The sequence below is a fragment of the Peromyscus leucopus genome, chromosome 8a, assembly GCF_004664715.2.
Source record: "Peromyscus leucopus breed LL Stock chromosome 8a, UCI_PerLeu_2.1, whole genome shotgun sequence".
Classification (NCBI taxonomy): Eukaryota; Metazoa; Chordata; class Mammalia; order Rodentia; family Cricetidae; genus Peromyscus; species Peromyscus leucopus.
In genome coordinates, this window is record NC_051085.1 from 16,888,092 (window position 1) to 16,915,750 (window position 27,659).

The window sequence follows — 27,659 nt, forward strand, 5'->3', positions numbered from 1 at the left end:
GAGTACTTGCTGCTCTTCTAGAGGACCTGGATTTGGAGGCTATCACCAATATAGGAAGGGATCCCAGCGGCCTGGAACTCCACTTCCAGGGGATCTGATGGTGCCTACACACATGTGGTACATAACATTCAGGCACACACATAGTCATAAAAGAGAGAAAGGAAGAACAGAGGGGAGGGATTTAATTTAAATGAGGCGACAAGTCCCAGGGGAGAAACTGTTAACTGCACTCATTCTGTGAATGAGTCTTAGTTTGGAAACAGAGCAAGTACCTTAGTAAAGGTGTGTTTTAGCGTCCCCTAGCTGGATCACACTGGCTACTTATTAGAGAGAGGTGTCCCGCCTTCTCCCTTCTGTGAACATTTGCTTAGCTGGAATGTGTGAAAGGTACAACGTGACATCACAGTTAAGACAAGAATACTGGCAATTACGGGAAGCTAATATGAGAATAAGAGACATCGCTTCTCGGCTTTTTGGCTACGATCAAGTGTAAGAGATAAATTATTTTTTTCAGAGAATCAGAGAAGGTAACTCAACACTAAAACACTAAGCAACTTGTTTTTGTTTAGGTAATAGCATATTCAACCAAGAGTAAAAGACCACTATGTGGTCTTTGCTGAAAAAACAAAACAAAACAAAACAAAAAAAACCCAGCACTACTCTTAAGAGTGACTAAATGACAATCTTTAAGATTTTACAAATATAAAGTAAATGTAGAGCAGCAAATTAAGCAATTTAGATAAACAACTTTAACGGCGCATAAAGAGGGCAGCTGAATAATTTTAAGTTCATAATACGGGCAGGTTAATATTTTGCCTGGTTAAACCGGCAGATTACACTGTTAAGTGTGCCAGTTGTTTTAAACACAGCTTTTTTTTTTTTTTTCCAACATCCGTGCAATTACGTAGGTTTGCCAACCCATAAACACGGGCATCCTCATACAGATTTAAGCCATTTATTGCCTGGAGCACGACGACCGTACAACTATCCAGTTGCCTCTCCTTTTGTCTTGCTGAGTATCCGGCGTCCAAACAAATAAAACGGCTTTATTTTATTTCATATTGTGGAAGGCAAGGTGGCGCCAAAAAGCGCAGCTAGGAAAAGCCTGGCGCGGGTCCCGGAGGCTGGCGCAGCCCCGCCCCTCGGGTGCTGGGGCCACGCCCTGCCGGGGCGCGCGTCTCAGCCCCGCGTGGCGCTCCACTCGCGGGCGCGCGCTCCTTGCGCGCCTCCCGGCCGGGGGCTTCGCCGCCTGGGGCAAGCGATCCGGGCCGAGCGGAGGGATGCTTTCCAAATGGCTCCGCAGCCACAGGTGTCTAGCTGGGGCCTCCCAGCTCCGCGGGGAGTTCGGAAACGAAAAGATGCGGGTTGGAGGGCCACCATCCCCGGGACGCGCGGCTGCGGCGCTCACTTACTGACTGACACGCACTGTCTGGTCGCCGGGGACGCGCTGCTTCCCGCCGGTGCTGACCCGGGCTCGCGCGGCGTGGGAGGGGGCGGGGCGTGCGCGCGGCCGCTCGCTCGAGGCGTGGGGGGGGGGGGAGGGTGCTCGCCTTACGCGGGGGCGCGCAGGCTTCGTCCCCGCCGCTTTCGCCCGGCCTCGGCGGAGCCTGTGCTTTTCCCGCGATCCCCGAGCCGCGCACCGTCTCAACTTTACGGCAGCTGCGGCTCTTCCGGGTGCGGACGCCGGCGGGCGGGCGGGGGCGCGCGCGCCCCTATCAGCGCGGGGATCCGGCGAGGGGGCGGGGCTTTGGGGACTGGGGCGGGGTTTGGGTGGAGCAAAGGGGGTTGAGGGCGGGGTTAGGGCGCGTTGGAATTCCAGGGCTGGGTGATGGGGGAAACTCAGGCGGGGCGTGGCTAGGCTAGAGAGGGGCGGGGCTAGGGCGGGGCTGGGGGTGGGCAATCTGGGACTAAGGTTGAGAAGTTAGCATCAAATGTGTGTGTGTGTGTGTGTGTGTGTGTGTGTGTGTGTGTGTATTTTTATGTTTTCTGGTAAAGGTGGAATTTTTCGTTCAGTATAGATCTCTGATCCATTGCGACCGAAATTTTATAGGTGGTGTACGATTATGTATTAGCTTTTGTCCCATAAAAGCCTTGTGCGCGTTGACGTAAAAGAAAAAAAAAATCGGTTCTTAAAAATCTGTATGGAGTTATTATTAAACTTCATATTCTGTTCCAGGAATGTGCTTATCATCTGCCTTTACAAAAATACCCACTGTCTGGGTTTTCATGTCAAAGACTGAATGCTCTCCATGTGAAATCAAAACCAATAAGATGTTTTTCCTCCTTACGTGTAGTCAACTTGGATCAAGAAGGCAAGAAAAAGGTGTCCAAAAGAGAAGGAAGTAAACTGACTGTATTCAGAGAGACTAAAACTATGTAGAAAATAGTAAAATCCTACTAAAACACAGAAGTGGTTTTTACTGAAAAATCAGTTGTATTCCAATACATTAAGAAACACCAAGAAATTGAAAATTTAAAATAACTTGCATAAGGATAAAAAATTACAGGTTTTTTCCCATATCCTTTGTTTTGGAGAAAAGTGAAACAAACCTAGAAAAATAAAAATAAAAAACTATTGAGGGGATGGAGAACTGGCTCTGAGATTCTGCAGGAATCTTGAAACAATAGCTGAATTTTTAGTTCTTGTTACATCAAATCAATAGGTCTATGATAAGAACCTACTTAGTAACTTGTGCTTCTTATGACTCTTAAAATAAGGTTCGTGTTGATTTAGGTGATGGTTCAGTAGTGTTTGCTTTAGATTTAAGTTTTATTTTATGTGTTTGGGTGTTTTGCCTACATGTATAGGTGTCTAGTGCCAGAGGAAGTTAAAAGAGGGTGTCCGATTGTCTGGAGCTGGAGGCACTCTGGGATGCTGGGAACCGGAACTCTGGTCCTCTTGAAGAGCAACAAGTGTTGTGATATTTATTTGTGCTGAAATGTGGTGATATTTTATGTGTATGTTAATAAATAAAGCATGCCTGGAGATCAAGGGGAAAGGGCCAGCCATTTTTAAGTAAAAATAGAAGTCAGGCAGTGGTAGCATACGCCCTTAATCTGATCACATGGCAGGCAGGGTCTCTGTGTGTTCAAGGACACACTAAGTAACAGCCAAGCGTGGTGACACACGCCTTTAATCCCAGTACCAACCATAGAGACCTGGAGGTCTGTATAGACAGGCAGTGACGAGGAAGTGAGGTAGCTGGGCTAAGAGTCAATAAGAGGATGGAACAACAAGGCAATAAAGCCGCGGATAGACAGGAAGTAACTCACCTTTTGATAGCTGCAGAGCTGGAGAGGTAAGGTTGGTGGCTATCACTATTTCCCTGATCGCTAAGGTGTTCACCCCTATATTTGGCTCTGTGTTTCTTAAATAAGACCGTTTAGAAATTCGGCTACAAGCCGGGCGGTGGTGGCGCACGCCTTTAATCCCAGCACTCGGGAGGCAGAGCCAGGCGGATCTATGTGAGTTCAAGGCCAGCCTGGTCTCCAAAGCGAGTTTCAGGAAAGGTGCAAAGCTACACAGAGAAACCTGTCTCAAAAAACCAAAAAAAAAAAGAAATTCGGCTACAAACAAGTGCTCTTCATCTTTGAGCCAATTCTCCAGCAAGTCCATGTCTCCAAATTCTGAGCGGATAAGTTTAAGAAGTATTTAATTTGCAGTTTACGGAGTTTTTGCCTTGAAAGGGAGGAAGATGGAGGCAGGGCTTTGTTGGGGACCACTAAGGTATGGCTACTTTCTCCCAGTACAGCATGGCTATTTTTATTTTAAAAATTACTTTCACCTATCTTGTTAAATATGTTATGGTTTGAAGAAAAGAAAAAGATCTGACTTGTACTCATGAGTCTCTGGCCCTGGGTATAGAGACATGACATTCTGAATGCCAGTAAGATCACATTACATCTGGAGGATTTCTGGAAAATAAAAGACATATAATTGTCCTCACGTGTAAGTGTTCATCCAAATTGGCAGGCTTGATGGCCCATGCCTGTAACCCCAGCACTTGGGAAGGATGGCAGAAAGACTAGGACCTCAAGGTTATCCTCAGCTCCATAGCCAGTTCAAGGTCAGTCTGGGCTACTTGAGACACAGTCTCAAAAACAAGCTAATCCAAGTTAGTCTGTCAATTACCTGAATAGAAAAAACATTCTTCAGCAAAGTTGTCTATTTAGAGATTTTAGAAAATAGTATTTACCTGACCTAAACATGGAGGTCAGCATAAGTAGTTTGTTTGACCATTGTCCACTCTCATTTCAGGAGTGTTTTTTCTTCTGTAGTGTCCCTGTATTATTGGCCACTCTCATACCTTGAGGGTGTAATGAACTCTCTTGTTTACACTATGCTCTGTGTTCTACTCACTCTCTGTTCTTTCCTTAACTTATAATCTACATCCATTCTTCTCACTTTTTGTTCATGTTTTATTTTTCTTGGGCATGAGACAATGAAATCAGATGCCACTGTCTTGGGCTAGCTCAGGTGACCTTGATCCTCCTGTGTCCTAGCTCCCTGAGGTAAAGCTAAGAAAACCAAGGAAGGTTCTACTGTACTCCAAGAACCCACATCACAGGTATCTGCAGTCAAACTTGATGGCATTAGACTTTAATCATAGGAGAGGCAGAGGCAGGCACAGGTAGATCTTTGTGAGTTCAGGGGTAGCCTGGTCTACAGAGTTCATTCCAGGCTAGCTAGGGTGTATAGCGAGACTGTCTTAAAACAAATAAAAACAAATAACCAAAAGTACCTGGAAAGAATCCACACCTTACAGTGAGCCTACTAAAAGCTGGATTAACTGATTAGAACTTCTGTGATTGTGGAGATTGAAATGGGACAGTCCACAACCTAGTTCGCCTTAGGTTATCTTTAAACTCCTTAAAAGATAGTTCTTGCCAAGCTTTTTGTCTGACTGGAAAGTCTTGTGAATAGCTGGTGAAACATTTTTGAATGTATTTTTTTAAAGACATTTTTAATTAGGTATATATGTGTGTCTCTCCGTGTGGGTATTTGCACAAGAGTGCAGGTCCATAGAGGCTAGAGAAGATGATGTTGGGTCTGCTGCAGCTGGAGTAACAGTAAGTTCCGTAATGTAGGTTCTGGGAATTCAACGTGGGTCCTCCGGAAGAGCAGTCCATGCCGTTAGCAGCTGAGCCATCTCTCCAGCACCTTTGGGAATGTATTAAGGTTTCAGACCACATGCTTCCTGTGGTGACATTTTGTTTGTACTCTGACAAATAAAATTGGCCTGAAGATCACAGGACAGAGCCAGCCACTAAATTAAACATAGATGCCAGGCAGTGGTGGCACACACCTTTAATCCTAGCACTAGGGAGGCAGAGATGTGAGTTTAAAGGCCACCCTGGACTACATGAGAATAATCCAGTTTAAAAGAGAAACAGAGCCAGGCAGTGGTGGCACACACCTTTAATCCCAGCACTTGGGATCTCAAGCCTTTGCTCCCAGTATTTGGGAAGCACACACGCCATTAATCCCAGCACTGGGGAGGTTGAGACAGGAAGTGATATGGCTGGGCAGAGAAAGGAATATAACGCGGGAGGAAACAGGAGCTCTGTCCTTTTGACTGAGGACTCAGGAGCATTCAGTCTGAGGATTCCTGGATTCTCCCCTTTCAGCTGAGGAGTTGGCGAGGTGAGAAGTGGCTGTGGCCTGTTTCCTTTCATCTCAGCATTTATCCCTATATCTGGCTCTGGGTTTTTATTATAAGACCAATTAGGACTTGTGCAAAGGCTTCCAGCAGCTTGAATGTTAAGAATGTCGTCATACAGCATCCTAGAGATTGCCAAGCTTTGCTGCTGCTTCCTGTTTTAGTGCCATTTCTGCTGCTGTGAAAAGTACCCTGACCAAAGACAAACCTCGAGGGAGAACAGGGTTGTTTGACTTAAAATTCCAGCTCCTGGGCCATCACTGAGGAAAGCCAAGGCAGCAACTTGACAGTATCACATGCTTTGGTCAGAATTAACTCTGACCAAAGAGTTAACTTTACAGCCAAAGAAGTGTGGCAGGAACCATGGAAGACACCGCTTGCTGGGTGCGTTTCAGCTAGCTTTCTTATTCGGTTCAGGACTACGTGCCGAAGGCTGGAACTTCCTAGAGGGGGCTGGGCCCTCTTACATCAGTTAAGGATACAGTCCCCCACAGACTTGCATATAGACCATCTGATAGAGGCAATTCCTCAGTTATGATTCGCATCCCAGGAAATTCTAGGTTGAGGCAAGTTGACATTTAAAATTCACCAACACACCTCATTACTCGTGATTCCATCAATGTATTTGAAAAGTGTCTTATTTTTTTCTATTACTATAAAAACTTCATGAAACTGTTAGCACATTGGACCATGGAACTGGAGGAACATGAATCTGTGTCCCTGGGCCATGGCACACACATTTTACTCCAGAATAAACTGTTATCTCCTTTGAGGTGAGAGTTGTTTTTGAGACTACAATTACTAAAAGTATTATTATTATTATTATTATTATTATTTTGAGACAGGGTCTTGTTATGTAGCTCATACTAGCCTCCAATTTGTGATCCTCCTGCCTCCCAAATGTTAGGATTTTAGGTATTAATGACCATAAATGGCTAACAGAGCACTCTCAAGCCTTGTAGTATAACCTTTACACACACACACACACACACACACACACACACACACAGAGTCACCTCTAGAAGCAGAACTACTAGCCTGCCAAAGACCATGACCTAGAGTGAGGACTACAAAATAAGCCGAACAATACAACTGATAGCTGGGTCTAGGGTAATGGCAATTGAGTTGTGAACATTCCCTCTTGGGGAGAGGAAGGTTTAAAGACCCATAGACCTTCCCCTCACATTAAAATCACCACTCCCTCCTGCCCAGCTGTGTGGAAGTAGGTAAGATGTTAAAACAAAACAAAACAAAACTGACTTAAGGTAGTACTTTTTTTAAAATTGAGAATGACATCTATTTTTATTTATTTATTGTGGCCGGTCCTGGGGCTCAAACTTAGGAAGGTTAGAGAACAACCTGGGAGAGTCCCAGGACTGAACTCAGGTTCAACAAGTGCTCTTACCACTGAGCCACATGCAGTGGCTGTTGCATGGGACTTTCAGTGGTACGAGCTGCCCCTGTACCAACCATCTCCTGTGAACAACTCCAAATAAACTCATTTATTTGTGAAGCTGGGCTTGGAATCTTTGGCCTGTTGGCTCCTTCCCTTTTGGGGTGAACAGACATTGATGTCTCTCAGAAAGTCCCGAGACAAGCCCATGACTGCTACCCTGCTCTTTGTGGATGAAGATCATGCAGAGCTAAGGTGGCCATTAGAAAGGCCATGCCCCCTCTTGCTTACAGTGTTCTTGGAAACTCCTTACTAGCAGCGAAAAGTGACAGCATCAGCGTCGAATGTATTTGGGCCAGCAACTAGTAGGTAATAATTATTCTATTTAGTTATTAAAGATAAAATCAGTGACTTTTCTGTAGTATGAAAAGTATTGGCCACATAACTTTTTGAAGAAGTCTAACCAATGCTTTATGTCAACTCAGGCTATTCTTAGGAGAGGACAGTGGCACTGACATCCATTTTGGAGACGTTCCAGCCCATAATTCCAAACAGAATTACCAAAGTACCCTGTAACCCCACGGCTAGCTGTATACACAAAAACAGACGTGAAGAGCAGACTTAAAAATGTCTGTAGCCAACACTTGTTACTCTAGGTGCGTTCTTTAGAGTCGCAGCAGGAAAAATTTTGCTGAGATGGACTAAAACTTACGTCGAATGTGGGGCAGGAAAGCTTGCTCGGGGGCTAAAACACTTGCTGCACAGATGTAAGGACTGGAGGAGTCTAGGTCTCCAGGAACTCACATATTTGCTAGGCCAGCATGGTCGTCCACCTGGAATTTCAGTCCTGGAAGGTGGAAACAGGAGAGCTAACGAGACTGGTCACCTCAGTGAATACTGTAAAAGGGGATCCATGATGACTCCTGACTTTGGACCTCCACACGTACCTATGTGCACATACGTGCATACAAATGTATATGTACATATTTACACACACAGTCATAAAAAGTGGACAAAAAAGCAAAAAAAAAAAATACAAAAACCCCAAACCCCATATATGATATTTTTGGATTCATGTTCAGATGTCAACATGAACCAGACTACTATGAAAACTGACAATCTGTCATTTTTTTTTTTTAAGACAGTGTCTCACTATACAGCCCTGGCTGGTCCTATATAAAGCAGGCTAGCTTCTAATGCACAGAGATTGGAAGTGTTGAGATTGAAGGCATGTGCCAGCACATCCAGTATAAACTACCTTTTAAGACAAATTATAGTAGAGGTTTTTTACATACTCTTTTTACATTGTAACTTTGACTCTAAATAATATTAATCATAAATACTAGCTTGCTGGGTGGTGGTGGTGCCACGCCTTTAATCCTAGCACTCTGGAGGCAGGGCCAGGCAGATCTCTGAGAGTTCAAAACCAGCCTGGTCTACAGAGTGAGATCCAGGACAGGCACAGAGAAAACTACACAGAGAAACCCTAGAAACACCAAAAACAAACAAACAAACAAGCAAGCAAATAGATAGATAGATAGATAGATAGATAGATAGACAGACAGATAGATACTAGCTGTATTGAGGGTTTATATCTCATCTATTGAATTAATAAAAGAAAAAAGCTATAAACCAGCAAGAATTCATATACATGAAAGTACACAATTTACATAAATTCTTTTATTCTGGATTTATAAATGTTGACAATTGAGTTAAAATTATACACAACAATGAAAGGTATTAATAGAATATATTTCCCTATATTGGTTTTTTAAGACTACTGAAGTAACAATTAATGATCATTACTGCAGTAAAACGTATTGACAAATCTTACACCTGGTATTAAAAAGTGTTTAAAGCACACTTAATAGAAAACAACAACAAAAAACATTTGTTCTAACAAAATTTATTATGCAGTAATTACAAAGATTAAAGACTTCCATCTCAAATAAAAATAATTGTTATAATTACACATAGAGTTTAGTACCCTCAGAGAGTGATTACAATAAATATCACAGGAAAAACAGTGCATTTTCAAATTGGACAGACAAACACTTTTTCATTCACAGTGCTTTACACAGGAAGGCCTGTCCGCGGAATGACTCGGATACAGTCATGCTCCTGTAACAGTCCACCAGAGCTGTGCCAGCACAATTCATTCAGAATGTGAAGTACCGGGCAAACCACTCCTGGCGCTGGGGATCTGGAGAAGCCACCGGGGAAGCTTCACTCTGAGGAGGACTGAATTCATAAAAAGAGAGACACGTAACCCAGGATTAAACGGTTTGCAAAGTAACGGGAAAGCGATTAAACAGTAAGCATTGATTTCCACAACTGGCAACCCTCGTCAGAACTGTAAGGACTGGCTACTCTTCTGCAGCAGAGTGGGTCCTCTGAGAACAGGAGTCAGAGTGGCAGCTCAGATGAACTCGGTGACAGAGAAGCCACATCGCAATTATTACTCCATAGGGCCCGAAAGTAAGCAACTGGCAGAAACAATATTATTGTCTTGGAAGTTTTAAAAAGTGAGTATTTGTGGGAAAAGAGAGAGAACAAATAGTGTTCCCCCTTTGGGCAACTTCTCCCTTTGAATTACCATACTTCAACACAAGCACGGATTCTCCCATTTGCATCCCTCACTAGAACTACGGTTGTAACTAAACCAACATATAGTTCTTCTTACTATTTGCACATTTACATTAAGCTTCCATCATCTGTAAGCAGATACGCTAAAGAGTGCATTAGAAAGCGGGCTTTCTTCTATTCTCCAAGTAGTATGTCTTAATTCTAACTCAGACTCTTTGGGCTACTTAAGAAAACAAAAGCATCCCTACCGTCTTTGGGGGAATTACAAGGCACGCAACAATGGGTAATGGAAGCTCCAGCGGTCAAGTTCCTTGAGCACATGCACATGCACCTTACTGATACCTGAGCGCACCCACGCGGGAAACAAGCAATACAAAGTGTTTAGACACGTTCAGAGACAGCTTCGACTAGATTCATTCTTACTCGTTTCTTACTCTTTAAAAGAGCTAGTCATTGACTATGTTAGAAATCACTTAGCTTACAAGCAGAAATACTAACTCCACTTGTAAAATTTACTAGTGGAGTTATTAGGATTTAGTAAAAAGAAAAACTAAACTTGAATCAACAACAAGAAAAATAAGGTTGTATTAAAGTGAACACAAAGCAGTATTTTTTTAACATTTTAATCCTTTAATGGCTTAATAATTTCATTTCATTCAGAATTTACTTAATATATTTAATCAGCTCTGAGGCAACTTCAAACTAGAATAATTTTAAAACTGATTTGTTTCTAAATTTATTTGTATTTAACTATATCATTACATTCTCAGAGCTTATTTCTTTAATTTGGCAATATGCATATATATCTTAATAAGCATGGTAAAAGGAAATAAATATGTAAACTATAAGAAATGAAAATTTTAATAAATAAAAGTTAGCACTAATAAAACCTCAGTAAGCTTATAAATATTAAAATTCTGAGCACATGAATTATGTGAACACCTCTGCTAGGATTTAGAAAATTCACTAATGATAAATTAAAAAAAAATCTTTGGACAGTGTCAAAACAGAATTCTCTGGAGTGGCAAAAAGGAAAATTTCTCAAGTTAAAAATGTGAAGAAGAAGGGAAAAAAAAACAACTACTGGTGAGACGGGGCTCACCTCAAAAATGTCTTGGGCTCTTTGGGCGGTAGTGAGTGTGGAAGTGGCTTGTTGCTGTTGAACTCAACCTCATGGATTGGAGAATTGGGAATGGGTTCCAAGCGGGTAGGGTGTCCATTGCCCACTCCACTGGATTCCAGAGCACTTAGATTGGGAACACTCACAAACCTGTTTGTTGGTGACTTATCATTCTTCTTCTTTTGCTGCATTAAAAATAACACACGTGAGAATACTCATTTGCTGCCGAAGAACCAACAAGAAAACAGGAAAATAGTAGGAGACTATAAATTTGGCATTGAAAAATTTTGGAACCTCTGTGTCAAATTATCATGTTTCAATTAACCAGTGTTACCCAAAGTGTGGTCTGGGGATCCTTGAAAGTGTTCATCTACATGGAATCCTCCATGACAGACATGCTCCCAGGACAGAAACACAGGGCAAGGGACGCTTAGGTGTGGTTCACCTCTATTCCCTAACCACTGAGTGGACTGGGAAGAGAATAGGTTGGGGTGTGGGGTACAAGGAACAGGTGAGGTAGGAGAAGTTCCAAATACCACAGGGTAAGTGGGTTTACGCTAAAATTAGAAGGCATGAAGTTAAACACAATATTAAAAGAGAGGTCCATGAACTTTATCCATCTGTCAAAGAGAGGCTGTTCTTGCCTGGAAAAAAAGGAATAAGAAAATTCTTGGCATAGTAGTTTGAAACAAATCTTACATTTTTTACTGAAGACTTAAAACTGACTTAAATAATATGATTTAAATTCTCTGTGCCATCTTTCTGAAGAAAGAAAATTAAATCTGTATAATTAAATCTGCATTTATTTAATTAATTAATTAACTTAATTAATGGGCAATATCATGAATTGGCTCACAACTTAATGGCTAAAGTCAAGAGTATTCAATTTTTAATGTCCAATCAGTACTTAAAGCGAACAGAAATAAGAGGAACACAAATGCAGCCTCAAAATTTATCAGCTTGCAAGTTTTTAACTTTAGTCTCAAAGAATTTGATCCCTAGTTCTAGAATTGATGAGCATCAACCTTTATGAAAAATAAAAACTAGTATGTTATACTTGATTTAGAATATCCTCACATGTTTTTCAATTGGATGTATGCTGATTTTTTTCTTGCAAAATTAGCTTTAAGAAATGGAAATTATATATATATATATATAAAAAAAGACGTTTAGACTTTTCCTTTACTTAACATAATCCAGTCCCGTGGACGTTCAGCATGCCATGCCTGGTGACTGACAGAGCCTACGATAGAGTGTAACTTCAGCTGCTGTAACTCCAGCTGCTGTAACTCCAGCTGCGGAGCACCATGTGCCAACACTGGGAAGCTACTTGGAGTCAACAGCAGCTGGGAAGGTCTCTCAACGCTCTATCTTTTGCCTTTTCTTACTCTAATCTGGAGATATCTTAACATTTGAAAGATTTCAGGTGTTTTTTTTGTTTTTTGTTTTTTCTCTTTTTCTTTAGGAAATCAGACAGTTGATAGCCAGGTGTGGTGGCCATGCCTTTAATACCGGCACTCTGAGTTCAAGGCCAATCTGGTCTACACAGTGAGATCAGCCAGGGCTATATAGTATGACCATGTCTAAAAAACATAAACCAAAACAAAAAAAAATAAACTTCTGGTAAAATTCTAAAGTAGTAGTGGTTCTAAAGCTAAAAAGATCAATTCTGATAAAAATAAATGCATAAAATTCTCTAGTATGCTTTGTTTACATAAACCTTAAAATGTTTTCTACTTAAAAGCTACGTTAACCCAAATCATTAATTTTAAAAATAAAGTTAAAGCCAGGTAGATGTCACACAGCTATAATCCAAGCAATTAGGAGGTAGAGGAAGGAGGATCAGCAGTTCAAGGTCTGCCCTGGCTACAGTGTTTCAGGACTGGCCTTGGCTACAGGGCGAGTTCAAAGCCAGTCTTGGCTACAGGGTGAGTTCAAAGCCAGCCTTGGCTACAAGGCGAGTTCAAAGCCAGCCTTGGCTACAGGGCGAGTTCAAAGCCAGCCTTGGCTACAGGGTGAGTTCAAAGCCAGCCTTGGCTACAGGGCGAGTTCAAAGCCAGCCTTGGCTACAGGGCGAGTTCAAAGCCAGCCTTGGCTACAGGGCGAGTTCAAAGCCAGCCTTGGCTACAGGGCGAGTTCAAAGCCAGCCTTGGCTACAGGGTGAGTTCAAGGCCAGCCTTGGCTACAGGGCGAGTTCAAAGCCAGCCTTGGCTACAGGGCGAGTTCAAAGCCAGCCTTGGCTACAGGGTGAGTTTAAGGCCAGCCTCCAATGTAAAGTGAGTTTAAGGGCAACCTAGGTCACATGAGACTGTTTCAAAAATCAAACCAAAACAAAAACTGAGCATAAAATGTATTCTGTTCACTCATCCAATTATTTATTGAGAGCTTTCTATGTGAAGTTCTAAAGACAGCTATCATTTTTAGTTTGCAAAACACTGAAGTTCAAAGTTTGGAACACTCCTGAAGAAAGAGTAAATTTGGTATTCTAAACAGAGAAATTGTATGAGCTTTGAAAATAACATTTCTGGGTAAGGGTCTAGCAGAAATCAGCACAATGTGAAGCAATAAAATATGGATTAAAAACCAGCTTTAATGTAAGCTTTATTTTATTATTGATTTCTCCTAACAGATTCACAATCCATGTGAAATCAGCATATGCAATTATTTATTCATTACTTGCTTTATTTTGTAGAATAATTTGTGTTGGCTTTAACAAAGTGTGATAAGTTTTTGCAGTCTGACACATTTACTGAATACCCGCTGTGTCCAAACACTAGGGCTGTGGGGGGAGGGGAGCAAATGATGTATAAGTTAGCCAGATCTAATTCAAGGTTCTTCCATTTGCTCTAAGGGAATAATACAGAGACTGAAAAGTGGGTTCACAAGTTCAGCTGTAGTTCCCTTATGACGGAAGGCCTGGGGCTAGGAAGAACTGTGTGGCATTTGGGGCTGGAGTCTTTCTCAACTCCACAGAGGATTGTGATCAATAAGGAAATGACAATAAATTAATTTGTGTCAGAAGTTTGCTTTTCTTTAGAAATATGAAAAAACAAAGATAGAGCCAAAGTGCTTGGATATTAATAAAGTATTTTAAGGAGTATAAATTACCAATAAATGAGTAGTTCATTCTGAAAATGAACAAATAAAGAACTAATGAACTTTAGTAGGAGGTTATTACACTTAAGAAACCATTTTGGAAGCTTTACCCTTACGCTGCTTGCTTCACATAACTTAACCCATTTCCCTCTGGGTCTTAAGTACATCCCTACTTTACAGTGTCTATGGCACATACCTTAGCCAATGGGTTAATAACACCAACAGTAGGACTTGTGTTAAATATTTTGTTGAAGTTAGTTTCTCGATTGACTAATTCCAGTTGATAAAATTTATTATCCTCCTATGCAAAAGAATTATAAACAGCCTTTCAACATTTTCTAGTATAGATTTACAAACTTAAACTGTATGACTGCCATTTCATTAAAAATTTAATACACTATGAAGGGTTATATATTTTGTTTAAACATGTCTAGGCTTGATTGCCAGTGTCTTCGAGATTGCTAGCAGGTCAGCTTTTAGCACCTTTTAAAAACCTAGGCCTAGGGATTTAACCATACAGTTTAACACCCTTTCATTCAAGACAGGATCTACTAAGGTCCCATATCTCTTTGTGGTACTGACTGTGGCATCTGAGTGGGTCTAACTTGTACTTGAGGTGTGTACACACAGCTGTCCTGACAGGCATTAAGGTGATACTGAAGAGACACCTACCAGAGCATAGTAACAATGGTCCCCAACAAATTGCAATTTCCCCACGAATCTCATGCTCAGAGGTAAAAAGGGCAGAGATGCCAGGCAGAGGGAGAACTTGTCCCCAAATAGGACTTCAAACAGTTCTGACAGGTTGTCAGATCACCTTGTTGGAGAGACTGGAGCCAAGACAATGGTGATGGACAAGACCACATCTGGGCCAGGACTATTAAGTTATGCATACCTCTTGTCCGGCATTCAAACCTCAGTTTCATGTCAAGACCCCAAAGATGGACACTGGGGTTCAGGGGAGAGGGTCGTGAGACTTGTTTTTACCTCTTCTCATGTGGCCTCATGTAATACATTTCCTTTTTCTGCTTTTCACTGTTTTCTGTTTAATTGGCCTATTGAGAATGGGTGGCCAAGCCTCCTGTGTTCGGGCTGCCAGGGCTGGATGCTGACCCTAAGAATTTCTGTTAACACCATACATGGCTGAGTGGTTTCCATCTATAAAGATGATACTACCATATGTATTCTTCAACACCTGAAAATGGATTTGATCTCATCCAGTCCTTGACATGGTAATGTAGTATAGCAGTGGTAATATAAAAGTGAGTGGCCTCTACAGAGATGAATCTTTCATTTTGGAGTCATGAGGACGATGTGTTAATACAGCTGACAGAGCAGCAGGGTGAGAATGTGGGCTATGTTCAAACTCCAGCACCACTAGACTCTTCATCTTAGTCACCACTCACCATCACTTACATTACAGATCTTAGCCCACATGCCTTGAGGTTCAGGGCATGACTGTGTTGTAGAAACACAGTGGAAACGCCCTTGGTTACAATCCTGGATCTGCCCTCTGGTGAGGCTAAATACAATTTATCTGTAACATTTCAAGTAATAACTGGAAAAATAAATAGCCACTTTGGGGGCCACAGGTGAATAGTACACTTGCTACGCTTGCCCACTTCATAGATGAACAGCAGTTGTTCATGAGTCTGCTCTCGTTGGCTAGAACTACGCTCCTATGTACCACACTTGGAAAACTGGGTGCTTGGCAAGCTGCAGCCCCAGGAAACACTCTCTTCACAGCCTACTCTTGGGCTCCCTCTATGGACCCTAATCATTCCTGCGGGTTAAAAAAGGAACTTCCCAGTCTTGAAAACAGATGGAGTTTTCTAACTCATAAAGTAATTTTTAAAGGATGCCAGAATATTGGTCTTGTGCTGTTACATGCTAGTATTCAGAGTGTATAATTAAAGCAATCAAGGAACATATAGATGATCAGTGTTGTTTCCACTTTTACTGTGAAAGACTTTCATCTATTAGTGGCAATAAACAGCAACGTTTTAATTAATGACCAGGATAGAGCATTTTAGAAAATTCTGAAATATTTTATAAATTTTCAAACATCTGTATATTTTTTATTCCCAAGTAATAATGGTCTTAATGAAGACAGTATATTTAATGTTAAAAATCTTATATTTTCTCAAATGGACTTCTGAATGCCCTTCACACTGAACATCCTGAGCACAGTTCTTCCTAGGCTAGACTGTGAAACTTTTCTTTTTGTTTATTCAGTTTTTTTTTTTTTTTTTTTTTTGGAGACAGGTTCTTGAGTGTACCAAGATACTCATAAATTTGATGTGATGCTCAGGTTGGCGTCAAACTTAAGATCCTCCTACCCCAGTCTCCTGAGTACTTAGATGGCTTAGTAGCTCTCCTGATCAGTGTTTGGTGGAATACACTTTAGGAAATCAACATGCCTGTAATTCCACAGCTTCAGATACTGAGGCAGGAGGATTGCTGTGAGTTTTAAGGGTTCCATAGCATAACTATCTCAAAAAAAAAATAAATAAATAAACAACAACAACATAAAAAGAGACTGATCTGTAAGTTGACAATGTAAATTAATGCATGGCTTTCTTAACAGATTTTTCTTAGTTCTAATTCTATATGTACAATATGCATCTCTATATATAGGATATTAACTATTAAGTGATAATGAGATTATTAAACATTTAATATATATAAAACTATGTATTTCAATAAAAACATTGAAGAAAAGCATAAAATTACCTTATTCCAATACTCAATTTAAATTTGAAATTACATTTTAATAAACTTGATCACAATGCACAGATTTTACATTCTTCATTTAGCATTATTCAAAAATATTTCCCCATGCCTTCCCAACCAAAAGTCTATTGATTGCTAATATGGTTATACTAAAAACAAAATATCTTACAATTAGTTTCTTTATGACCTGGTCTCTTTCTGAAAGCAAGGATTTTAATTCTGCAATCATCTGTATATCTTCTGGCTTCGATTCTCTCATTAGGTACTTTTCTTCCATTTCTTCTAGTCTATAAACGAGAAAACCTTTATCTCACTGATAGAACTCAGACACATCCTGTTCTAATAAACACCTACATTTTTCAATTAGTCCAGTTAAATATACAAAAATTCAACATAATACTTGCAAGCGTAACATGATTGCCTCAAGAGCTACAGTTGTTAAAGGCTTTGCAGGAATAAAAGACATTAAGGGCTCCACGGGTTACTTTTGGAAGGACTTATCCACTTTAAGTCGTATGTAAATGAGGTGAGGTAGGCTCTGTGAAGGAGCTGAGAAGCTGAATGACACAAACTTCACAAACTCAGTGCAGTGACTCTTGGGAGTGATTACCATCTATACAATATTGTGTGAGGAGGCTTGTAACATATATATACAAGGCACAAGAAAAGAGACAATGGGGAACAAAAGACACACGTGAATGACATCCTCTTGGTGTGGTTTGTGGGGAATGCAGCTTTAAAGCTCTCCATTATCATCGGGGAAGAGAAGAATTACATTTCCTTGAAGGCCCTACCCTTTCCTGAATGGTACGAGACTGTTAACAGGAGTGAATGCCACCGAAGACTAGAACAGAGGCCGTTCTGTTCGAGCAGAGGTGGCATGAACCACGCAGAGTCCAAGGGTGAAGGCAGGGCCGGCAAAAAAGAGTGCGACCTGCTGGCTTAGTTTGGGGGGAAAAGAACCGTTTCAGAGATTATAAATAACTGGATCAATTAATTTTTATTATTTTCTGAATAGACAGGGTAGAATGAAAACTTACTAAGCTGTGGTTAATGAGGAGTCTTGAAAAAATTTACTTAGCAAGCACTGAGAAACTTCTAGACGACCTATCATGTAGATACCAGTGATCTCTCACTGTCCCATCGGGCCAATCCTACAGAGTAGACAACCTCTGAATTGTACTGCCATAAAAGCTAGTCTGACTCAAACAAATGATTTGGAGAAAAAGCATCTGGCTTCCCACCCTGCCCCTGACTCCTGCTCTGCAGGGTTAATAGGGAAGTAAGGAGCTAGACAGTGACTGTTCCTGGCTCTCCTGGGACTTGGCTGAGACAGTGTGGCAGTCAGTCACACAGCACAGTTCAGTACCTTTTCCCCTTCTCAAAATAAATGAGATCCTTTGAGGTCACAGCATCGTCTTGCATTTTGATTACAATATGAGAGGAATTACCTGTCTACATCTTATAAGCCAAGTGTTTCAGTTTTCTTTTCTTCTATTTTATTTTTTTAAATTTTAAATTATTATTATTATTATTATTATTATTATTATTATTATTATTATTTGCTTTTCAGTTTTTTATGCAGGTTCATAAATACTATCTATTCAAGAAGAAAAAAAGGTATTTGGGGTGTGTGCGGGAGCAGTCACAAGATGTCACTGGAGTGCTGCCTTTGTGGTTGGAAGCAAAGCCTATGTGGAGGCCCTTCCCACAGCTGGGAGAAGAGCTGGGAAAAAAGGGAGCTAAGCCTCCTGCCCCATGCCATTTCTGTTGAATGAGAAGAAGTAAAGTGAATCTAAAACAACCCTTTACAGCTTTGAACTTCTTCTTGTTGTAAAGACCTCCTTTGTTCAAGTGTGTGTTTTAATTTAGCTGAAATATCCTGTTGTTGTTATTATTATTTTTAGAAAAGGTCTTACTATGTTGCCCTGGCTTGCCTGGAACCCATTATGTAGACCAGGCTGGTCTCTAACTCTCAGAGATCCACCTGCCTCTGCCTCCCAAGTGCTGGGATTAAAAGTGTACACCACCATACCTAGTTTAGCTGACATTTTAAACTACACAATTACTATCAGCTCATTCTACCCACAACAACATATCTTTACATCAGCAAAAATTTTAATAAAAACTACATAATAAGAAGACAAAGGATTGACAGGAAACAGTCTATAAATGCAAACAGAAAAGCATTAAAGGAGAAGACGAGAAACTATTATGAACCAGCTGTAACTTATAGATATACAAAAAATCCTATCCAGCATTCTAATGGGAAGGAACTTAGGATCATTCCAATATCCACTTCAAGGCCACACTAGCCAAGGTTTTCCCTTTCCACAGCCATCTGGGCTAGACTAGACTAACAGTGCACCTAAAAGGCCAAGTGCAAAGGATGACTAAGAATAAGGAGATTTAAGGGGAGGGGAGTTCTAAGTTTGATTTTTTTAAGTCTCTTTTGCTTTTTTTTTTTTTTCATCCTTTCTTTCTTTCTTTGACATAAGACCTCAGTTTAAATCTTGGATTTGAGGTAAACTCAGAGATGCCCCTACTTTGGCCTCCCAAGTGCAAGGATTACAGACATGTACTACTATGCCAGCTGAGCTCTAACCCTTATCACAAGGAGTCTGTTTGGTCCCATAGTTCTTAAGTGGCCTTTATGAAATATGCTTCTGACCCTAATTCATAAAAGTCAGGTCTCTGAACATGAATATGGTAGGTAGAATCCCTTTTTATTTTCAGTGAGTTTTCAGATTACCGTTAAAAGTAATACAAAGACTGAATACAGAAAGGAGAATCCGAGCACATGGAAATACTAACCAGGGTCACTGCTAGTCTCTAGCTAAGCGTATTTCTTGGTGTATGTGTCTCAGAGTGTAGAGGTCAATTTTCCACAGCTCATGAACAACACAGTCCTGTATTAAACTGAACAAAGACATCTTCCAAGTTATCGTCCACCTCATGTTGCTTTCTAAGACCCAACTGACAAGGAAATCAGCGACTAGAGACTGTTGAGCTGAACAACAGCATTACCAGGAACACACGAAGCCCAGAAATTCCATTTTATGAATTCTGTTATCAATAAATGAAACAGGAGACTGGAGCACTTCACTGTTGGACTTTTCCCATAATTGCCAAGCAGACTTTTATCTGTGTTAACAAGACCACTACAACTCCCAGCCATCCTCAAAGCTCATAAAATAGCGTGAGTGGGAAATTAAAGAACCAAACAGCTAGAAAATCATTGGAGTCTTAGAGATTAAAGACTCAAAAAAAAGAAATTCTGACATGGCAGAGTTAGAAATGACTGGCCTGCCTAATGTCTGTGTACAGAATTGACAGTTCTCTCATAAAGAAATGATCTTTTTGTTCCAGTACAGTGAGGTGCTAATTTAAAGTAAACCTAAACAATTAAAAACAATCTCTGGCCAGATGTGATAGTCCACATCTGTATAATCCCAACCCTTGGGAGGTAGGGACAGGGAAAGCAAGAGTTCAAGGCCATTCAAGGACGACATGAAATCCTGTTTCAGAGAACAAACCAACTAACAACAAACACAAAAGCTAAAACGACCAACCCTAACCACTATTCATACAGCAAACACTTCTGAACCCCAAGGTACTGGGGCAGTTTTTAAAGTAGCTTAAACTTTCTTCACCCATGGAACACGTCAATTAGGTAAAATTGAGTAGCCTAGCCTCTCCTTTGCTATTATGTTTTTTTCTCCCTTTGTAGGTGTTGGGAATTAAAACAATGTCTTGTGCATGCTAAGCAAGCATTCTACCACTGAGCTATGTCCTAGCTCCTTCTTTAAAAAAAGAAAGAACGCCGGGCGGTGGTGGCGCACGCCTTTAATCCCAGCACTCGGGAGGCAGAGCCAGGCGGATCTCTGTGAGTTCGAGGCCAGCCTGGACTACCAAGTGAGTTCCAGGAAAGGCGCAAAGCTACACAGAGAAACCCTGTCTCGAAAAACCAAAAAAAAAAAAAAAAAAAAAAAAAAAAAAAAAAAAAAAAATAAAATAAAATAAAAAAAGAAAGAAAGAAAGAAAGAAAGAAGAAAGAAAGAAAGAAAGAAAGAAAGAAAGAAAGAAAGAAAGAAAGAAAGAAAGAAAGAAAGAAAGAAAGAAACTCAATACATTTTAAAATTAGATGCAAGGTTCTTGTTAGGATAATAGTCAAGACAATCAAATTTCCATGAAACTCTAAGTGGGTCTGAATACTTAGCACAGTTTCTAAAAGTCATTTCAAAGATAGAGATTCCTGCACTGTTTCTACACTCCATTTATCTCAGGAGTTCAGTATTTTGTTATTTGTATTTGCAGAAGAAGCAAGAAGAGAAAAGCTTCCAGCTGCTCCAGTATTTCCTCAGCACCATACTTTGGGCTGCCGACTGAAGTATGGACCTTTATAGCCCCCCTCTCATCCCTCTGATAATTTACCAGGATTTCCTGAATCTGAAGCATCAGAGCTGAGGTTCAGGTGTTCATAACACTATAGGGTAACCCTTGCAATAGGATGTGAACAGTTCACATGAACCCATGCCCCATCTGTAAACTGTCTAAATCTTAACCACTCAGCAGATCTACAGTCTTCATGTAAGGAAGCGGCCAGAAACATCCAGTACTACTTTCCAATACGCTAGCTTCTAGTCCATGAGCTGTTATTTGTATTTAAATTAATTACGGTGAATTAGAGTTGAAGTTCTCAGTCACACTGGCTACAGTTCAAGTGTTCCATAACCATTCATGGCTAACAGCTACTAGACTGGGAAGAGTCAATACAGAACATTTTTGTTATCACGGAAAAGTCTGTGGGACAGTGTAAGTCAAAAATAAGTGTACATGATTTGACTTTAATTAAACAAATGATTACCTAAAGCTAAAGGATAGTTACATGGTGATAGCAGGTAAAAAGAGAAATGTGGTTGGCTAGTGTGGACCCAAGGCAAAGTATAAAAAGAATGCTTCTTCTAAAAAAGATATTTTACTTATCAGTAATACTAATTCTTCAATTATCAAGAGGTCAAAATATAGAGACATTAAGTTAATGTTTGCTATCTATTAAAATTTCATAAGGAGCAAAACCACAGAAAAGAATGACGTCAAAACAGACACAACCTTTCCTTTTTGTGAATTACTATTTCTAAGGAGATGTCAGGACACACAGACAAACACAGGCTGTTCTTGGTGTGAGTGTGCTGTTTCAGAATGTGAAGAGGGGCACCAGGGTATCAGTGTCTGCCCAGTATACACAAAGGCCAGGAAAAGTCAGAGCCAAGCCACTGAGGCTGATTTTATGCGATTTCTACCAAACATGTTATATGTATGCTCTGCTGCATTGCAGACATGTGAGGTCATGGTGGCTGAAGAGAAACTTACAAATTGACTGTAATAAGGACAAACAACAAATCACTGAGTTTGTGGAAACAGTGAGTTTCTTCTCCATTTTATGGATAATTTCACGAAGTGGGAACTCTCATGAAATTTATTCATGATAGATTCACATATGAACACTATGTGAAGAGGGCAAGTGAGGGTATCTGAAAGAGTGCTTCATCTCAGTGGACACTCCAGTAAAACCAGCAGCTGGGGGCCTCTTTCTGCTTGAGTGTGTCTATGTGTGTCTGTACCTACGCCTGCAGTATTTGCTGAGACTGAGTGGTTACGTTGATAGAAGATGTGAAGATGGTATCTATATTTGAGGTAGGTAACTAGGTATTAATAATCCAAATGCAGAAGGTGGTCCAATAAGGCCAAGAATCTGACCCTCTGGGTAGTTAGTGGTGACTTAACTCTTACTTTATTGAAGTAGCTGGATAATTGGAAAAAGAAGGACTATCAGTGACTAAGCCATTAGCAGCAGCTTAGAGTAGGTTAAACCTAAGATAACCTAAAGTGACCAGGGGTTAGGTCAGGGAGACAGACTGAATTCAAAGTGGGTTTTCTGCAGCAGTTTGTAAGGATCCTGGAAAGACAGGGGCTGTTAATCTTAATGAACATTAGGAAAGATGTACAGATTTTGACTTGAATAATAGGCTTACTAAATTTGAGTAATAACTTTATTTGTAATTTTACTTTAAGATTTCTTAAATTAAGAAAAAAACACTTAAATGCTAATTGTAGAAATTCCAGTAGTACCTGAGTATAGGAAATGAAGTCTCTGCCCCTTTCTTTCCCTGGGACCTACCAATGTACTGGCTAAATGGAACCACATTGTTAAAAGTCTATGTTTGCTTTGAAGGGCATTTGATTTTTTTGTAAAATATGTATGGTTAACTTATGCATGGCTTTATAAAATTTCTATTGTTCACAATGTACTAAAACGTCACATTACATAGTGAATACACTTTGAGACGTCACCACAGAAGTGATGTGCCATGGCAGCCACTCTTAAGATATGTATTACTTTAGCAGACCTGTGGCAATAGCAGCAAATGAAACAAAATCATTCAATGGCCTTATCCTAATTAAAGAACATACATAACGTATTACATCTACAATATAGTACTTAAGTCTTCCTCAATAAGTATCATTTTTTTTCTTAGATTCAAACAGGTAGGCTGAGTTTAGACACAATGCTCCTCAGTTTATTATCCACACACGAACTTTCTTTAATGCAATATGACTTACGACACTTGTAAAGCTGCATTTATTTCCTTGAGTAGCTCATTAGTCTTATTAAAATCTGCCCGCATGATATTTTTCTCTCTGAGGTGATCTGCTGTCATGACATCCAGCTCTTTCTCAAGTCTCTTGTTTAAATCTTGTTCATGCAACCTGTTTAATTTATTTGTAGTTAAGAAAATGTTATTCTGAAGTCAAGTGTTCAAAACTTCTATGTTCTACCAGATTTGAAATGCCCCCTTTTTGGTATAATATTTGGAAAAGTAATGTACACAGGTTAAGTTAAGCTATGTAGTTTGTTATAACCGTCTGTTAAATTTTGTCTCCTTTAATGCTTTTTCTAATAAAAATTAAAAAAAAAACTTTAATCATGGTCATTTCCCAAAGTTAATGAATAATAAATATATCATCAAAATGCAGACATTACATTTTCTAGATAATATCATACCCACCACATATAGTCAAAAGTGGCCTTCAATGTAGTATTGGGAGAGTACTCTAGTCACAAAACTAGGGACATATTGCTAAGCATGTCTCCTACAGTATTTCAGTCCAATGCATGTTCCGATTTAGTTACTGCATACCTCATCTGCTGGTTGGATTCACTTCGTATTCTGAGGATTTCCTTCCCCTTAAATTCCAGTTCCTTCGTTAGGGTACTTAGGTTTTCCTGGAGGTGCTGGACCTCCTTGTCTAAGTCTGAGATGTGGTGCTCTCGGTGCCGTAGCTCCTCTTGGAGATCACTTATTCTACACATGTGCTCCTTACTCTGCGAAAACCAAAGAATGCTGTAATGTTTTCTACAGATTTGTTTTCTGGGTTGATGTGAGGGAGAGAAAAATGACAATTTTGAATAGTAAGTATAATCAATCATTCTCACAAGGCTTCAAAATAAACTGCTCAAAATGAGAAAACCTTAAGGCCCTTTCTCTTCCACATGGCTAAGAAGAATTGCATGGATACAGTTGCACTATCAGGGCTGTAAGGGACTAAAAGATGATGAAATCATCGCTCACTCATTTTAGAACGAGGAAACCATTACTTACGAGCTGATTTTTTAAAAAGATAATCATGATCAACGGCAGAGTCAAGAGGAGAACACGGGTCTTTGAGTAAAGTTGTTCAGATCTTATAGTAAACTGCTGGTAACACTGTCCTTTACTCTCAAAGTGTTTTCCTCTAGGGAGCTCACTACCCAACACACACAATCCATTCCTTAGAAAGGCAGACTTTGCCTGTTTTCACTGCTGTCCTAATAGTTATCTGTCTAGAAAGAATTTCCCTACAAGTCAATGTTTTCTACAAGTTCTCTAAAGTAGACTTTGTCAACTTTACTGTAGACATAGTCGAAGAGTAACTTCCCTCTATGATTGCAAGGTGGCTCATTTAAAATATCATGAAGAGCAAATCCAGGCTGACCACTTAACATGGTTGACCAACAAAATAAAACTTGCAAGTGTAATAAGCTAACAGCAACTTTCTCTGCAGTGCCCAATGCCACATCCTTCCATACATATGTATCATCACAATCATAGATTATCAAATTAAAAAAAAAGTATACTGGGCCAAAGAGCAAAGTCTAAAAAGTGTAAGCAGTAATGGCTAATTAATACTTTGGGAATATGAATTATCCCTCTTCTTTTTGAAGGATCTACTCCTTCTATACAGTTGTGTCATACAATGTGGCTGTTTAAGTTAAATTCAAATACATACAATTGAAAATGTCATTTCTTGGTTGTACTAGACAAACCTGGGCTGTATGGCTATCAACTACCACAATGGTCCTCCCAGACACAGAACGGTATGTTGTCATGGCTAGTTCTATGGAATAGAGTTGTTCTTACATTTTTTTTCATATTTTATTGTTTATTTTCCTAAGATGCAAACAAAATGCAAAATATCTAGTCAAAAGGTCATAAATTAAATGTAATTGTATAACTGTAATAAATAAATAATTGGCCGGACGGTGGTGGTGCATGCCTTTAATCCCAGCACTTGGGAGGCAGAGCCAGGTGGATCTCTGAGTTCAAGGCTAGCCTGGTCTACAAAGCAAGATCCAGGACAGGCACAAAATACTACAGAGAAACCCTGTCTTGAATAAAAAAACCAAAATAAATAAATAGATAGATAGATAGATAGATAAAAATAAAAAGATAAAAACACACTTAAATAATTGTAATTATAATGTATAAGGTTGTAAAAAAGCACTCCTCATCACACTGATAATAACTAGTACGATTAACAGTTATTACAAGCCCCTCTCCTGGCATGAGGGTTCCGTGGACCCAGATGGAAGGAATCGGCACGGCGTGTTCATGCTTACCTGCCTTCGGCTGATGTCTACACTTCGCTCTAGTTCCATTTTCGCGGCTGCCAGTTCTTGATGGTGACTGTGCCGTAATAAATCAATTGAGGCTGCGTGCTGATGGTTGAGTTCGGACCGCAAGGAAGCTGGCATGCAAAGAAAAAGGGTGAGACAACTTCAAAACACGGCTAAGACCTCAGGGAAAGAAACTGTAAGCGATCGATCCAGAATGCAACTTTTACAATGAGGACACTTGTAAATGTGCATTAACTAGATGATCACACGTGGATTTGAAGTCTACTTAGCTTTGATGAGGGTAAAAAAATGTCAAGAACTTAAATGACAAAGGGTTTGTGTGTGTGTGTGTGTGTGTGTGTGTGTGTGTGTGTGTGTGTGAATTCAGTTTGACGATAAAGTGGTAGTGGAGATGAAATGCTTCAGCTGTTTTATATTATTAAAATAATATGGATTTTCGAGTTGTACCTTGACAAATGGTTAAAAGGCAATTTTCCTCCCAGTAGGAATTATATTACAATATCCCTAGAATATACAAAGTACTTGCTGATAAACACTCTTAATGATCTGGAGGTCAGTCAGTCATCACATTCATTAGAGTTTGAAATTGATTTTCAATTTTAATTTTTTTTTTTTTTTGAGACAGGGTCTCATGTAGCCAAGGCTGGTTTGGAACTCACTATGCAACTGGAGCCTTGAAATCTTGATTCTCCTTCGTGTATCTACCATGTACTGGGACTACAGGCATGCGGTTTGCCTGGCCCTGGAATTAATTATTTCATACAGTGCACAACATTTATTGAATGACACCAGTATCCTAAGAGAAAGTAAAATCTGACACTGTCTTTATAACTTCACAAGCCAGAGGTGAAGACATTACCCCAGGGAATTAACTGGCATATCAGAAGGCTGATATGAAGTATAACGAAAAGTCAGTGGTGAAAAGTACCCAACTTTCTGAGAGTCAGATTGGGCATCAATCGGAGAGAGACCGTTACGGTGACCGGGTCTGCGGTACAGCAGGACTGAACTGGGGCTCCTGAGGAGAGAAGCAGGTGCTCACATCACGAAGGCAGAACAGACGAAAGAAGCCAGAGTCTGGGCTGTCCACCACGCTGTGAAGTCTGTGTGGCAGGAGGTCACAGGGTACACGGCGGCACAAAGGGAAATGGAACCCACGTGGATTTTACTTTAAACTCCGGGCCCCTGGTCCTCAAACTGAGCTGTGGGTGGCCGCACTTCTCACAGAACTCAGAGCTCACCCATGGTACTTCCTGAAGCATGAACGCTACTCGAACATTTTTAAGTGTTAATGTGGAGGTATGTGTGAGCAAAATGCAAATTGTGGATTTTAAAGCTATAACACGAGATCTAGCTGAAGAGATGCCGCCCTTGCTTGCAGCTGGCCGACTTAAGCTCCTCCTGAGGCCTTCCTGGAGAACTTCAGTTCAGTTTCTCCTGGTGCTAAGGGCTTCCTCAGTAGAAAAACTTGCCAACCCTGTCCTGAAGAACCATGGGAGGATTTAAAGTGGGGAGTCTTGGGTGAGGTGTAAGCATCTCAAAGTTTTCTCTGCCAGAAAACTAGAAAATGATCTGTGAGAAGGCAAGTCAGGAGGAAGGCTATGACAAGGATGATTTATTTTAAAGAGTGATAGAAGGGGCTGGAGAGATGGCTCAGCAGTGACGAGAACTTGTTCTTGCAGTGGAGCCAGGCTTGACTCCCAGCACCCCCACGGCTGCTCACAATTGTCTGGGACTCCGGTTCCAGGGGCTCCAATATCCTTTTCTGACCTCTGAAGGCACCAGGCACGTATGTGCTGCACAGATATACACACACGAGCAACACACTCACGCGCACACATACAGTAGAATAAATGAAATCTAAAAAAAGAGAGAAGTCACCTGGCCTTGAGGTAAGTGTGGCAGGAGGAGTAAATGAGAGGAAACACACAGTAAAAGGATTTAAGAAGTGGCTGACAGAATGTAGTGAAAGGGAAACAACATGGCTCCCACTTTCCCAGTTTTGACAACTGAACAGTGATAGCATTAACCAGGGTGAGAAGTGCAGGGATAGATAAGGACACTGGACCTCACAGAAATGATAAGGTCATATTTCAAAGTCTGTTTAAAAAT

General features: G+C 40.4%; 2 protein-coding genes across 11 annotated transcripts in view; both read right to left on the minus strand.

The window, feature by feature from the left end:
- The window catches only part of Mcm9 (minichromosome maintenance 9 homologous recombination repair factor), a 72,280-nt gene extending 70,599 nt beyond the window's left edge, over nt 1-1,681 (minus strand). Inside the window, 1 exon segment of the mRNA XM_028868378.2 lies at nt 1,413-1,681. The gene's annotated coding sequence lies outside the window, so the exon portion shown is untranslated.
- A 7,262-nt stretch (nt 1,682-8,943) lies between these two features.
- The window catches only part of Fam184a (family with sequence similarity 184 member A), a 133,941-nt gene continuing 115,225 nt past the window's right edge, over nt 8,944-27,659 (minus strand). For 2 of the 10 annotated variants that reach the window (XM_028868369.2, XM_028868368.2), the window contains 7 exons: nt 25,530-25,657; nt 23,791-23,975; nt 23,213-23,359; nt 16,758-16,875; nt 14,052-14,156; nt 10,742-10,944; nt 8,944-9,294 (listed from right to left, as the gene is read on the minus strand). In XM_028868369.2, coding sequence (XP_028724202.1) covers nt 9,213-9,294; nt 10,742-10,944; nt 14,052-14,156; nt 16,758-16,875; nt 23,213-23,359; nt 23,791-23,975; nt 25,530-25,657 — 968 coding nt within the window. In that variant the 3' untranslated portion in view covers nt 8,944-9,212. Of the gene's footprint in view, nt 9,295-9,887; nt 9,982-10,741; nt 11,404-14,051; nt 14,157-16,757; nt 16,876-23,212; nt 23,360-23,790; nt 23,976-25,529; nt 25,658-27,659 lie in introns of those variants that run through there. The other 8 variants (XM_028868373.2, XM_028868371.2, XR_005090249.1 and 5 more) reach the window with 7 other exon arrangements.